This window comes from Stenella coeruleoalba (genome assembly GCF_951394435.1).
Source record: "Stenella coeruleoalba genome assembly, chromosome: 8".
NCBI classification, from domain to species: domain Eukaryota; kingdom Metazoa; phylum Chordata; class Mammalia; order Artiodactyla; family Delphinidae; genus Stenella; species Stenella coeruleoalba.
The window spans coordinates 4,520,139-4,534,849 of NC_137154.1; the positions used below are offsets into that span (position 1 = coordinate 4,520,139).

General features: G+C 55.0%; 1 protein-coding gene across 1 annotated transcript; it reads left to right on the top strand.

Moving 5' to 3' along the window:
* The first annotated feature begins 36 nt into the window (after positions 1-36).
* Positions 37-12,168, top strand: MRPL21 (mitochondrial ribosomal protein L21). The gene is made up of 7 exons (XM_079930766.1): positions 37-182; positions 3,462-3,519; positions 5,744-5,829; positions 6,871-7,034; positions 8,759-8,811; positions 9,184-9,287; positions 11,940-12,168. Exons 1-7 carry the CDS (start codon positions 83-85, stop codon positions 12,002-12,004), a joined length of 630 nt encoding a protein of 209 aa, XP_079786892.1. The 5' UTR covers positions 37-82; the 3' UTR covers positions 12,005-12,168.
* The last annotated feature ends 2,543 nt before the right edge of the window (positions 12,169-14,711 follow it).

A 14,711-nucleotide genomic window follows, 5' to 3' on the forward strand; every position in this document is an offset into this window, starting at 1 on the left:
GGTGCTCCCGGCCGGGCCCGGTGCGTCGACGCACCAGGTTCGCGCCTCTTCCGCTTCCGGTGTCGGTCTAGGCTGCGGGAAGATGGCGGCGGCTGTGGCGGCCTCGGCCCTGCCGGTCACTTTCAGACGGCTGGTGTCTGCATGCAGCCGCAGTGTCCTGAGAGCGTCGGGGCCCGGAGAGGGTGAGACCTTGGCCGCGGGGTGAAGAGAGGAAGTGGGGCGCCCTGCCGTCCCGCCACATGTGTGTCTGTGTCCGACCGATGTTAATCGCTTTTTTTGATGCGGTGATTACAACGCGGACTTTGGAGTTGGGGAAACCTAGGTTCAGATCCTGGTTCCTTTAGTTAGTAGCTTAAATACTGATGAAAGCTCCCCAACTTCCATATAGGCTGTATTTAACCGGGGGAACAAACTGAGGCTCAGAGTGGTTAGGTAGCTTGCTTACGGTCACACAGCAGGGAAGTGGGAGAGGACTGAATCAGACAGCTCGGTCCGGCTCCAAGGCCTGTGCGCTAACCATCACCCGCAGGCTGCGAGCCACGCTCTGAGCCTCACCATCCTCATCTGGAAAATGGTGATGGATGTCCTTGCCTAATGGTAACCAATCCAGCAAAAGCGACAGCTGTATTTTAGGCACTGGGTTGTCATGAGGCTCAAAAAGATTATGTTTCTCAGAAACACTATAAACTTCTGTCTGAAACGGTTGGAGTGTGTATCTGTGTGAGGGAATGTTTATGTATGTTTTAGAATTGGGTCTGAATTGATAATAATTGTTCCCTTTTTTAGGTGTGATAATGATGTTGTGGTTGTGTTTTTGTTAAGAATCTGTATCTTTCATAGAAATACACTGACAGTTGCTTTAATCACAGAGTTGGGCCAGAGGCACTGTGAATGAATCAAGCTTGGCCAAGAGTTGATAACTGTTGAGTCTGGGGAGAGATACAGGAGGACTCGCTATTCTCTTTACTTTTGTATGCTTGTCATTTTCCATAATAAAACTTGGGTTTAAGCAGGCAGGGAAGTTTTTACAAAAGCAGTGGGACTTACTGCGTTCTACCATTATAAAACCACCTCTAGAATGCTGTGTTCAATTCCAGACCCAATGTTTTCAGAGAGAAGCACAGATGAAGTGAACTGAGTAAAGAGAGGGTGACCAAAATGGTGAACAGGCAGGACCTTGAAGAGTGAGTGAAGGAAACAGGGTGGACACTGGCACGATCCTTAGGGATCTAAAGGATGATCCTGGGGCACCATTTGTTCCCAGTGGGGTCACTGCTAAGCTAAGACCACAGGCAAGGGAAGCAGATCAGTTGCAGAAACTTTGTGAGCTTTCAGCGGTGGGATGGCTCTCGAGAGGCCAATCACAAGTTCCCAATCGTGGAGTGTTCCACAGGGGCCTCGTTTGATGGCTTAGCAGAGTAGATGTCATTCATTTATTCGTATATTCACCATTTATCGAGCACCTGTTACAAGTCAAACACTGGTCCAGGATAGCGAATACATCAGTTATAAACATAAAACAATAATCCCTGCTTTTATGGAGCTAGCATTCTGACGCAGGGGGAAGGGTTGTGCAGAGAGACAAGCAGATTTTTAAGAAACAGCAAATTATATAGTATGTTCGAAGCTGTTACGACTCATGGAGAAAAATAAAGCATGAGTTGGGAAGAAAGGGTTCAATTTTAAATAGGATGGGTGGGGAAGGCCTCTCTACTGAGACGGTATTGGAGTGGAGACCCAAAGGAAATAGGGAATTAGCCTGGGGGCCACGTGGGGTCGGGGAGCGTTCAGGGCAAGAGCGGTCAGGCATAGGCCCTTGCACTTGGCATCTTCCCGGAATAGCCAGGAGGCCAGAATGGCAGGTGTGCAGTGAGCGAGGGGAAGCTCGTGAGGCATGGGCTCAGAGAGACAGATGGAACCGCAATGCCCACTGCCCTGTGGCCGCTGTAAGAACTTCGGCTTTTTCTCTGAGTGAAATGGGGTGCTCTTGTAGAGTTTCGCAAAGTAGTGACACGATCTGACCTCAGTTTTAACAGGATCCCTCTAGCTGCTGTGCAGAGAAGGGAGGCTAGGGCGAGAGCAGGGTGTTAGTAATAATGCAGGCTTGGGTGATTGAAGTGGTCAGAGCCTGGATCTCTCAAAGAGAGGCAAGGGGACTTGCTGATAGGTTGGCTGAGGGGTGTGAGAGAGAAGGGTCATAAATGACTGAGATTTGGGGCCTGAGCAACTAGAAAGATGGAGTCGCAATTACGTGAGATGGGGAGGGGTGTGGGAGAAGCAGGCATGAGGGGCAGATCAGGAGCCTTTGTTAGGTTCTGAGATGCCTGTTAGACATGCAGGTGACGATGACAAAGAGACAGGTGTTTGTCATGTCCGACAGGCTGCAGGTGTAAACTTGGGAGTCACCAGTGTATAGGTGACATTTAAATTCATACAATCACCAGAAGAACGGCTATAGGTAAAGAAGAGGTAAGATCCAATGTCTAAACCACAAGCGCACCAAGATGGCAGAGGGGAAGAGAAACCAGCCCAGGAGACCAAGAATTGGGAACAACCGCTAATGAGTGAGCTTTGAAAGAGTGAATTTTATGGTTTATAAATTAGAGCCCAATTGAAAAAATAAAACCAACAGTAGTTATTGAGAAACCTGTCCTCTGCTTTTTGCACTTACCAGGCATTTTATTTCTGAGTCCTTCTCAGTGGGCTGTGGGTACCTTTGTCGGTGCATTAGTTATCTACTGCTATGTCCCAGGTTACCCCCAAATCCAGCAGCTTAAGATACCTAACGTGTATTATCCATCGCTGACGGTCAGGATCCAGCAGCAGCTTAGCAGGTGCTTCTGGCTCCCAGTCTCTCATTAGATTCAAGTCAGGCTGTCAGCTGGGGCTGCAGAATCTGCTTTCCAGCTCCCTCCCTGGGCTGCTGGCAGGAGGCCCCTCCAGGGACTGCTCACCGCACAGCAGCCCTGCAGCAGAGATGAGAGAGGACACCCAGGACAGCAGCTGCCCTTGTATAACTTACTCTCGGAAGTGCTGTCCTGTCACTTCTGCCACATGCTGTTGGTCACAGAAACCAGCGCCCTGTCGGGGGACAACACAGGGGTGAGAACACGAGGAGGTGGGCTCGTCGGGGCGTCCTGGAGGCCGCTCCCACACTGGGGTACCGAACAGGGCCTGAACTTAGTGGGCACCTGTGGTCAAGGAGTGGGTTAGCAGGTAGGTGATTTGGTTTTAGGCCCTTTTCAATGGCGTGACAAGCACATCCTGACGCTTACGGTAATAGCCAGTGACTATAAGTGATGTTCTTTTAGTTTTGTCGGCCTAGGTTTTTCTGTAGACATGTCGCGATGTGGTGGTTTAAGTCGCGTGCCAGTCACAGGAGCGGCACTTGCACACTGAGCATCGTAAAGGGCGGTTTGCGTTTCGTGTTAGTAACTACGCGTGTTTCTTTATTCCCTCAGCTTCCCTGTGGTCTGCTTCTCGAAGGTTCAGTTCGCAGAGCGCTTCATTTCCACAAGGGTAATATCAAAATGTGGGTTTTGGTGACTCTCTTCCTTTCCTTTCTGAAGTCAGAACTTTAAGCATTTGGGTTTTCAAGAATATTTAGTTTTCTTTTAACTTTTTGACAGTATTTTTCTCAGACCCTTGACGTATAGAAATACAGACAGAACCTCAAGCACCCAAAGGCAAAGGTGTTCTGGGCCTTGCACAGCTGTGTCTTTCCAGGCAAAAGCTTTTAACTCCTAATTGGGGATTTATTTCCAACTGGGAAGGTCGAATCACGGGATGGTTGTGTCAGAATCTCCAGGAGGACCTTACATAATTTGAAAGAGCATGTTCAGTGTTCAAGAAAACACATAAAATTAATATAAACTACAGAAGGTAAATTTGACAAGATCGTACTCAGGTAGGAACACACAGGGTCCCGTCCCTGCCCCGCCCTGTCAGCCCGGGTCCCTGAGCAGGGCCACGCACTCTGAGCTTCGTTCCTCTTCGGCAAAATGGAAGCAGTATTAGTCTCCGTCTCAGTGGGTTTTCATGAGAGTCGAGTGAATTTCTGCATTTAAAGAGCTTAGAAGGGAGCTTCCCTGCTGGCACAGTGGTTAAGAATCCGCCTGCCAATGCAGGGGACACGGGTTCAAGCCCTGGTCCGGGAAGATCCCACATGCCGCGGAGCAACTAAGCCCGTGCACCACAACTGCTGAGCCTGCGCTCTAGAGCCCGCGAGCCACAACTACTGAAGCCCGCGTGCCTAGAGCCCGTGCTCCGCAACAAGAGAAGCCACCGCGATGAGAAGCCTGCGCACCGCAACGAAGAGCAGCCCCCGCTCGCCGCAACTAGAGAAAGCCGGCGCGCAGCAACGAAGGCCCAATGCAGCCAAAAATAAAATAAACTTTTTAACAAAAAAGAGCTTAGAAGGACTTGTGGTTGCCATGGGGAGGGGATGGATTGGGAATTTGCGATTAACAGATACAAAGTATTATCCATAGAATGGATAAACGACAGGGTCCTCCTGGAGAGCATAGGGAACTATATTCAGTCTCCTGAGATAAACCATGGCAGAAAAGCATATAAAAAAGAATGTATGTGTATAACTGTATCACTATGCTGTACGGCAGAAATTAACATTGTAAATCAACTATACTTCAGTACAAAAATTAGAAAAAAAAAAGAGAAGAGCGCCTGGCACGTAGTAAGCTCTCAGTGCAGCCACCTGCGCTCCTGCAGCGGAGATTCTCAGCAGGGGGGACGCAGGGCCTGGTGTTTCCCTAAAGGAGCAGTGGGCACCCTGGGTGAGGGTGGAGGCAGAAACCCTAAAGGGTGCTTTCATGAGCTCGGCTGACTTCTCCTGTGACCGCCGTGAGTGGCCACTGCTGCCCCCAGGCCCGTTCCGAGGTTTGTCCCTCGGTCCTCGGCTGGCTGCTGCCGGGCCGCCCAGGGCTGCTCAGACACGATGCGTGACGGGAGTGCACAGCTTCATTTGGGGGCCAGTGGACTCCGGCAGGGAAGGCGTTCGCTCACTTCACAGTGAGCGAACAGTGAGCTGGAAGCGGCAGGGTCCCCAGTTTTCTGGGATCTTCTGGCTGGTCTAAGAGTTAAATTGACATGAGACAGGTTAACAGGAGAAAAATCAAACCAAAGTTTAATAACCTGTACACACAGGAGAGACCCAGGAGAAATGAGCCACTCGCACAAATGGCAGAAGCCCTCACCTTAAGTAGCACCTTCAGCTAAAGACAAAAGACGATGTTGAGGGTGGGGGTTTGAGACTTCAAAGGGGACGAAGGCAATTCACGTGGAGGTGGAAAAGCAGATGTTTGGTGAATAAATGTTGGCTGGGCCTGCAGAGACAGTGGGACAGGAGCGGCCTCAGATCTCTGGGCCCCTGTGTTCCTCGCAGCCGTCTCTGGTGATGCTGTGTCCCAGGACAGGCCCTCCATCTCGAGTCTTTCAGGAAGCTGCGCGCAGACCCAGGCCTGCCTGCCTCCTGCCAGTTTCTTCCTGCGTCTTTTGGGCCTTGATTGTTTTTGGCTTGAAGTAATCTGCACGCCTAAGAGACATTTTGGGGCGAGCAGGTTTTGCCCTCCTACAACTGCGGGGGCAGCTGTCCCGCCAGCCACACAAGCATCAGAGACGTGCCGGATCCTTGCCCTTCCTAGTGTGCTGAGCGCAGTCATTTCTCACACATCTTGAACCGTCTTTTCACGTGTGTGTGACCCACGTCTGTAAAATATTTTTACAGATACGTTCCTAAAACGTCACTGAGTTCACCACCTTGGCCAGAAGTTGTTGTGCCAGACCCCGTCGAGGAGGCCAGACACCACGCAGGTAAGAGAGGCAGAAGCTGGGGGTGGCGCCCCTGCTTCCACCACAGGGGGCCTCCTGGCCACAGAACAAGGACTTCACGTTTCCAGGTGCCCGAGACACGGCGCAGCGCGAAAGCTCAGGTTCGCTCGACACCAGAGCTCAAAACCCTCATTCGTTGAGCCAGTCCTCCTAGGGCAGCAAGGCACCAGCCGAGTCGCAGGCAGGTAGTGCGGGTGGCGCGAGGGCCAGGGCCCAGCTCTGTCTCCCCGCTGTTGGTAGAAATGGGAGTTCAGGGAAGAAGAACGACGTGCCTGGTCATCGGTGGAAGCCGGCCCCAGCCCAGGTGTTCAAGAGGCCATCAGGGTGTCACGCAGGATGCGTGTCGCCAGGAGGGCAGTGTGGCCACCACGCCCAGCACCGGGATGAGTGCGAGATCCTCAGTTTCCAAAAGCTGGAAGTCCATAGTAACGCGTGGAATCTTGCAGTTGTTAAATACTATTTCGGATGCTGTGCCCCTCGCTGCAGGCGAGGTTCCGCCCTCTTGGCCAGGTGCAGCCGAGGGCGTGACTCGGTTTCCAGGGCAGACGCTGTGCCCTGCGCCCAGCCCCAGGCGAGGCCAGGAGGGTCGGGGCAGGAGAGAAGGGCCAGGCCTAAGACGAGGGGGTGACCGTGGGAGGGGGACTGGGTGTGGGCGGACGCGAGCAGGTAGCATCCAGCGCCATGAGGGTATAATTCTAGGTTTTCCTTGTTTGCAAGAAGGCCTCTCCTCTCACTTTGCCAGGCCGCTGGCTCGTTAATAACGACTGGGAATGAAACCAGGTGAGGGTTTCTCCACCGCAGGGTCAGAGAAACCCAGCCAGGCGCGCCGAGCGCTCAGGCGGGAGGATGGCAGGGGGATGGGGGCTTCTGTGCCGTCGGGGCACGATCGTCTATAAGAGCCCCGTGTGCCCCGCGCACCCCAGTGCCAGCTCCTGGGAGCAGCGGCTCACCCTGGCCTGCGGCGGGGCAGCGGGCACCTGGGTGAGGGTGTAGCTGTGACCCTGACCGCCCTTCTCCCCACAGAGGTCGTGGAGAAGGTGAACGAGCTGATCGCCCGGGGCCGCTACGGCAGGCTCTTCGCAGTGGTGCACTTTGCCAGCCACCAGTGGAAGGTGACCTCTGAAGACCTGATCTTAATTGAAAACAAGTTAGACGTTGCGTGTGGAGAGAGGATCCGGCTGGAGAAGGTGAGACTGTGAGTCAGCTCTGGGGACGTGGCAGGCTGGCCAGTGGGCACGGTGGGGTCAGGGGGGTGTGGGCAGAGCTGCTCCCCGAGGGCGGCCCGACTCGGTAGGGCCCCTCCTTACAGGGAGCCGATCAGCACGTTTCTCTAAGGGGACGCGTGTGTCTGTCTCACGTCAGACAGAGAAGGGTTTGTCTCACGTCTCCTTAGTGTATTCTTAGAGGAAAATATCTGATCACAGGTACAGTGAAAATCCCAGTTAGGGATGTAAAGAGTTCTCAGGCCCGGATTTATGAAGAGAAAATGTTCCGTTTCGGCTCGAGCACTGCCCTGTTTCGGCTCGAGCACTGCCCTGACGTTAGGCGTGACAGCTGCCGCTGTGCTGAACGGCGAGCACGGTTTAGAGGCGCCTCGCAGGGCGCTGGTCGTCTTCCGACCCTCCTGAACTGCCGCGAGGTGTGTCCTGCGTGTTTAGCCAAGTGCCTCTGCCCTCCGCTTGTGTTCGGGGGCCTATTTGGTTTTTGCCTATTCTGCTTCTGTTCATAAAACTGTAGATAAAATATGAGATTTCTGTACCGGATCATTTTTTAGGACGTGGTTAACTGTTGGTGTGATGTGATATGACATATGGTTTTCTTTATAATTTAAAACTCCTCCTTCCTTTGTGATTGTAGATTCTTTGCATATTTACACCCAGGGGAGCATTAAACTCTCCTCTCTCAGACGGTCTTCCCACAGCCTGTGATCCGAGCAGGAGCATGGCTCAGGCTGAGCCAGGGCGCTGTGTGGACGCCACCAGCCAGCACAGCCCCTTCTCCTTGGTGACCCCCGTGGTTCTGTCATGAGCTCACGAACAAGAGTACATTTACCTTTTACATCTAAAATAAGAGACTTCTGGAGTGTTTTTGTGAGGATCTCTAAAAAGACATTATGTTGAAACATTTCACATTAACAAAAACATAGGAAGCTCCACCTAGTGCAGGTGGTTTTCGTAGCGTCGGAAGCCCAGCAACAGAGGACGTGTCGGGCTGAGAGCGAGTCGAGCAAGATTGCGTTATTTGTCATCACCTAACACATAGCGCGTTGATGTTATTATAAAATAGGCTTTGTCTTTAGACATTTAAGCTTAATGCAATCGAGTTTTTTTCTCATCAGGAGAATTTCAGACAGTCTCCCAATGTCTAATGAGAACCCCACTGCACTTGGGTCGCAGAACTGTCTTCATCTGAGGCCACGCTTAGCGTCACAGTTTCCCTCCAGTGAGAGAGGCTGCCTGGCCGTGCAGGGTTTTGCAGTCATTAAAAGAATACCTTGAACCTCAATCTTTGCAGTATCAGCAGGACTGTGAACTGTATAAAAGACACCACAGTTTGGTTTGTGCATTTTTTCCCCGTATGTATTATACTTCAATAAAAAGTTGTTGTATTTTAAAAGCCACTGTTGCCATAGGAGGTTACGTGCTCGCCCAGATGACCGAGTTCCACGTGTCCGGGTCTGACAGCGCGGGCGTGTCCGCAGGCAGCCGGGCGCCCCTGCACACACAGCCAGGCCGCCAGCTGGCGCCCCCACCTCTGTCCCAGGTTGAGGGAGTGGCTAGTTAGATAGCAGAGGAAGCCCGCGTTTTGGTTTCGGGGAACCGACACCTTGCTTCCTTTCCGGTGTGCTCGGGCGACTGCCTGTTCTAGGGGCTTTGTGTTATTTGCTGGTAACACGCCTATTTGATTCCAGGTCCTGCTGGTTGGGGCCGACGACTTCACGCTGCTCGGCAGACCCCTCCTCGGGTAACGTGCTCTCAGATGCCGGCGGGGAGGCTGGGCAGAGGGGCTCCCGTCACACCCGCTGCAGCCACCAAGCTCAACACGCTTACGCTTCTCACCGTGGGTGTGTAGTGTCCCACGTACAGAGCATCCAGGACAAATCGTTGACCTGTTACTCATTCACTGCAGTTTGGCCCTTTTAAGATTTGCTGTGGGATGACACTGTTCTTTGCTGTGCTTTTTGGTAGTTTTCACAGTGCCTGCAGGGAGGGCGTATGACGTTGATAACCGGCAGAAAAGGAAGTTAAACTTTATTTAGATGTTCTCACGTAAAGCACTAGTAAAACTGAAAAATAATCAGGAAGGTACATTACTGTTCGTTTTCCTCCCTTCCAGAAAGGATCTTGTTCAAGTAGAAGCCACAGTCATTGAAAAGACAGAATCATGGCCAAAAATCAATATGAGATTCAAGAAAAGGAAAAACTACAAAAGGAAAAGAAGTAAGTTGGAGAAAACGTGGCTGCTGCGTTCCCGTCCTCTGGGTGTTGCCCCGCGTCCTGTGCTGGGCCAGGTTGGACGGGGCCCTGCCCTCTGCCAGGCGCTTTTGTGGGTGCAGCAGCCCAGAGACCAGTGAGAGCTCTGCCCACGTCCTGGCTCTGCCAGGGAGGGGCGGGTAGCAGTCGTTAACCACTCCGGGGCTTGTGGAGGGCACGGCCCTGGCAGCTGGGTTCCTGCGGACAACCCAGAAGCAGGCCACGTGTCCACCACGGGGAATGGACGAGCAACGGAGATTCCCTCAGTGGGATGTTGTCCAGTGCAGTGGATGGCCCACCTCCACACGGCAGGGACGATCTTAGACTATGTGAGGGTGAGGCCGAGTCATGAAGCCCGGAGGTGGGCAGAGCTCAGCCTCGTGCTGCTGGGCACACGCTCGCGCCCGCACGCATTACGCACACACATAACAACGGCACATTTTTAAAGGAAGAACGGTTTGCGCAGAATCACAGGTGTGGCTGCCTCTGGAGGGGCGGGGAAGGAAGGAGTCACAAATGCAGAGGGATCGTGTGTCCTGTGTTCCAATTCCTGTGGGCGGCTCGTCAGACTTCATCTTACCGTAATGCTTCGGGCGTTCGTTCATGTTTGTTCTGTGACGCAAAGGCAGGTGGGGACAGCATCCTCAGAAGGTGGTTAAAGAGAAGAGGTGGTGGCTGGAAGGGTGTGAGGTCGACTGGGCCGGGAGGCGGAGGTGGGGCTGGTTTGTTTGAAGGAGTGAAAGAGGCTTTGGGGGAGGAGGGAGGCCCGTCTGGAGCCCGAAGGAAGGCAGTCCTGGGAGAGAAGGTCAGGAGAGGTTTCCCTGGGGAGGCGGCAGGCGGGGTGGCCCCTGGAGGGCCAGGGCGTCCGGATGCTGGTGGGATGGAGCGGGCAGGGTGGGCTCGAGCACAGGGGCTGAGAGACCAGGGACAGGAGGCCCTTCCGTCCTGTCCCCCGGCCGAAGGGGCGTCCAGGCGCATGTGGTGCGCCTGATTTAAAGGGCCAGTAACAATGGGCGTCACCAAGGAGGGTCTGCTGGGAGGGGGGAGGGGATGGAGGCAGGAAGGGGTGAGGTCAGAGGTCGGAGAGGTGAAGAAGCAGCGCCCCTGTGTGGACTTGCCGCGGGTTCTGGCAGGTGCAGCGCGTGGGGTGGACAGAACCTCAGCCGGGAAGGGAGGAAGCGGTGGCGGGAAGGGCTGGCACCTGAGGGGGGGACTTCACAGCAGGGGCCTCCCCCGGGGGCGCAGGCAGGGCCTGCTGAGCGGGAGTGGAGAGGCCACCGCATCCAGCGGCCTTGTGGTGACTTGCGGGAGTTGGCGGCTCATCACAGGGACAGGAGGGGAGCCTGTGCCCTGAGTGGGGGCAGGAGACCCCGCTCTCCTGCCCGGCCTCACGGAGCAGGGCCGGGACGAGGGTTCACGGAGGGATCCCCCTCCGCCCTCACCTAGCCGTTGCTGCCCGCTTTGCACGGCCCGGGCTGTGTCTCCCCCGTCTCCCTGACCCCACACGACCTTTTGTTCCCATCCAGAGCCCCCTGCCATTTCCCAGTAAACCCACAAGCGGGAACAGAACTGTCCCTGCAGGGGCCTCCACTGGAGGCCACAGCCCCTTGGGGCGGGACCCACAGGCTGCAGCATCTTGTCTCAGGAGGTGCACAGTTGGCCCCCTATATCCCCGCCTGCCATACACGCAGAGTCAACCAGCCACAGGTGGAACATTTGCAGGAGGGACTTCCCTGGCGGTCCAGTGGTTGACTCCGTGCTTCCAATGCAGGGGGTGCAGGTTTGATCCCTGGCCAGGGAACTAAGATCCCACATGCCACAACTAAGAGCCCGCGTGCCGCAGGGCCAAAAACAAAAAAATTTGCAAGAAAAAAAAATTCCAGAGAGTTCCAAAAAGCAAAACTTGAATTTGCTTCACCAAGTCCTTACATAGGATGTATATTATACGTTGTATTTACACCTGTTCACATGGCGTTGACAGTGCTTTAGGCCTCACGTGTGACCTAGAGATGGTTTAGAGTGTACGGGAGGGTGGGTGTGGGTCACATGCAGACACTAGACCGTCTTATTAGGGGGCTTGAGCATCCTTGGATGCCGGTGTCCTCGGGGGCCCTGGAACCCATCCCCTGCAGACAACGAGGGACGATGTATGTCTCTCACAGTCCTCGGTTACAAACGGTGAAACGTACCAGACGGTAGCTTCAGCTTTACTAGAGCTGGGTCAGTAGGGAGCCTCTCCTGTACCCTCCGCCACCTCCAGTAGCCTCAGCGTAGCCGGAAGGGGTGCCCCCACCCATGCAGGGCAGGGGTCTCTGGGCACGTGGGGGAGGCCAGGCTGGGGGCCCGCAGCAAGGGCGCCCCTGGCCTCCAGGCCCCGGGGTGTTGCAGCCCCTGTGGGGTCTGACGGGGCTCACGGAGCGAGTGGTGAGGCAGGCGGTCAGTGATGACCAAAAACCACGGCCTGTGGGACATCACTGGGTGGCCAGTTCTGCCCGGCTGCGGGGCGGTGCTGGTGCAAGGCAGACCCTCGAGGAAAGAGCGGGCGGCGGCTGGGTCTCGCGGTAGCTGGTTGACGGCGTCCGGATCTGTGTTCATGCCGGGCCCTGCTCTGTCTTGCAGTTATCGTGAGCCCTCAGACCGTCCTCCGGATAAACACCATCAGGATTGCTCCACGTCTGTGCTGATCATCCAGCTAATGTTTCTAGAAATATAAAAATAAACCCACTTTCCGAGGAGTCCGGGTCTCTGTGCTCTGGGGTAGGCGGCTCTGCCGTAACAGGCTCAGTCCTGCCGTCGATTGTTGGAGGCTGAGCACCCTGACTGGGAGCTTATCCTTAGTAAGGAATAGTCTCCCTTGGCTGGAGAAACAGGAATTCGGGAAGAATTACAGGCGTGGCCCTCCAGGGCTGGAGCCTGGATGCTCGTGTAAGACACAGACTGATATTACTGGCTGCCCTCCACCGGGCACCGCAGGTGCGCGACGTGGGGGACACAGCCGGGGCCCAGGAGCTGACGCCAGGAGAGACACGATCTGGATTCCACTCCTGGGCAAGATGTACAAAGACGTGAGCAAATTCCCATCCCTCGGGTAATCCAACTACCTGTTTCTAGTGATTTGCTTTTCCAAGAAGCCGAGATGCAAACCAGGCATCTGGGTGCAGAGTCCCTGCCCTTGTCCTTCTGCTCCGCTGGGTCCAGCAGGGAAGGGGGGGCACTCTGTCCAAGGCCGGGGCGCGGCGCTGGGGCTGCAGAGCTGGGGCAGCGCAGCACGTGCTGGGAACCGGATGTGAAGTGACAGAGCAGAGGGGCCGGAGCAGTTTTGAACCTGATCCTGAAGGCAGCCTCCTGTCCCAGAAGGGTTGGGGGCTGCTTTCTGGGGCGGGTCAGGCCGGCAGCTGACCCCTGTGACAAGGGAGGGATCCCGAACCAGATTGGCCAGGGCTGGAGGGCAAATGGAAGGACGTGGAGGTGGGGGTCAAGTGTAGGGAGCGGGGGTCTCCCAGGCGGCCCAGGTGTCTGGTTGTGTCCTTCACAGAGGCCGGGCTTCCTCCAAGAGAAAAGTTAGGGCTTTCAAGGGACACAATAAAACCCGTTATCAAACTGTAGTTAATACTTTCTTCCAGAGTCCCATGACGGGGGAGTGAGCGAGGCAGGCGGCACTGCACCAGGAGGCCTACCCCTCTCCTCCCTGCGCCCTTTCAGGTACCCAGTCTCCCTCAGGGATGCTGGGGGACGCTGGCTGGCCAGGCTGTGGGGACGCTCCCCCTCCTGCAGTGCCCTCCATGTACAGCAGGGGGCAGCAGTCCTACTGGATGCGGAGATTCTGCATTCCGGCCGCCGGTTACTGGCTGCAGTGCCCCTGGGGTGGGCGGCAGGGGTGGTGGGCCCACCTCAGAGCGTGGGTGCTCTCCCTCTGACACCGCCGCGTCAGGATCTGTGATAACTTTCCACACGCTGTGGCTCGTGCGGACTGCTCTGAGAGCCACGGCTCCGGATCCCGGGCCCTGGCTCTCTCCGGGTCTTCTCGGCCGGCCTAGGGCCCACTCCTGTGGTCCTTTTAACCTGTGCAGGTAAGGTGGGAATCACCTTCCACATGCTTCATCTTATGCACATCCATATGCTTGAAATACAGAACAGGTTCTGAAGTCGTCTGCTGTAGTCAGGCAGCCCAGCTTACGTAGTTGGGGAGGGGGCGGGTGGCTCCGGACCCAGACTGACCTGGTGTGAACCCCACACCCACCCTCCAAGGAGTCCTTGGGCACGTTATCTGGTCCCTGGGCCTCAACTTCCTCATCCCTCAAATGGGGGCGATACTGGTACCCCCCGCTGGACCGCTGTGAGGATTCTGGGCGACAGCAACTGCTCAGCCGAAGTCAGCATTTGTGATCCTAGAAAGGGGCAGAGCCGCTGTGCTCTGGGGAACTGGTGACGTGCCCGTAAAGTATTGACATCGGTGTCGAACTGGTGAAAGATTACTGCTTTTAAAAACTGGACTAGGCAACATTCACAATAGCCAGGAGGCAGAAATAGCTCGAGTCCATCCTGATGGATAAACAAATGCGGTCTACAGTACAATGGACGTGTTTATTCAGCAATAAGAAAGGAATGGTCAGGACTCCACGCTTCCACTGCAGGGGGCACAGGTTCCATCCCATTGGGGAACTAGGATCCTGCAAGCCGGCACAGCCAAAAACAGAGAGGACTGGCGGCATTCTGACACTTGCCACAGCACAGATGGCCTTGAGGACAGTGTGCTGAGTGAAAGAAGCCAGACACAGAAAGGACAAATTGGTATGATTCTACTCATGTGAGATACCCAGGCTGGGCAGATTCAGACAGAAAGTAGGTGAGAGGTCATCAGGGGCTGGGGGAGGGGAAGCAGAATTCTCCCTTGAATTCTCCCTTCCTGGGCCCCGGGTTTCTGTTTGAGGTCATAAAGTCCGGAAGTGGCTAGCGTGGTGGCTGCACAGCCTTGTCAATGTCATTAATGCCGATGGATTGTCCGTTAAAAGTGGTTAAGTTGGTGAATTGTATGTTACGAATATTTCACAACTTTTTAAACATAGGGAAAACCCACTAGGTTAATGAGTCACATCGGTTGACTGAAAAAAAAAGGCAAAAATTGGATTCCCGTGGCTGTCGTTGATGACTGTCCCCTTCCAGCCGTTCTTGGCCGGTGCCTGGACACTGCAGCTGCAGGTCACCTGGGCTTGGCAGGGGGCTCCAGCCACACCACCCTCACCGCCTGTCACCTCGCTGCCTGCGGGGTCCTCCCAGGCCGGTGTCTCGGTTCCCTTTTTCACAGGACTACTTTGCTGCTCCGTCTGCAGTGGGGCCTTCACCCTGGCCTCCAAGCACCTGCTTGCCTCCCTGCCCCCCCCACCCCATTAA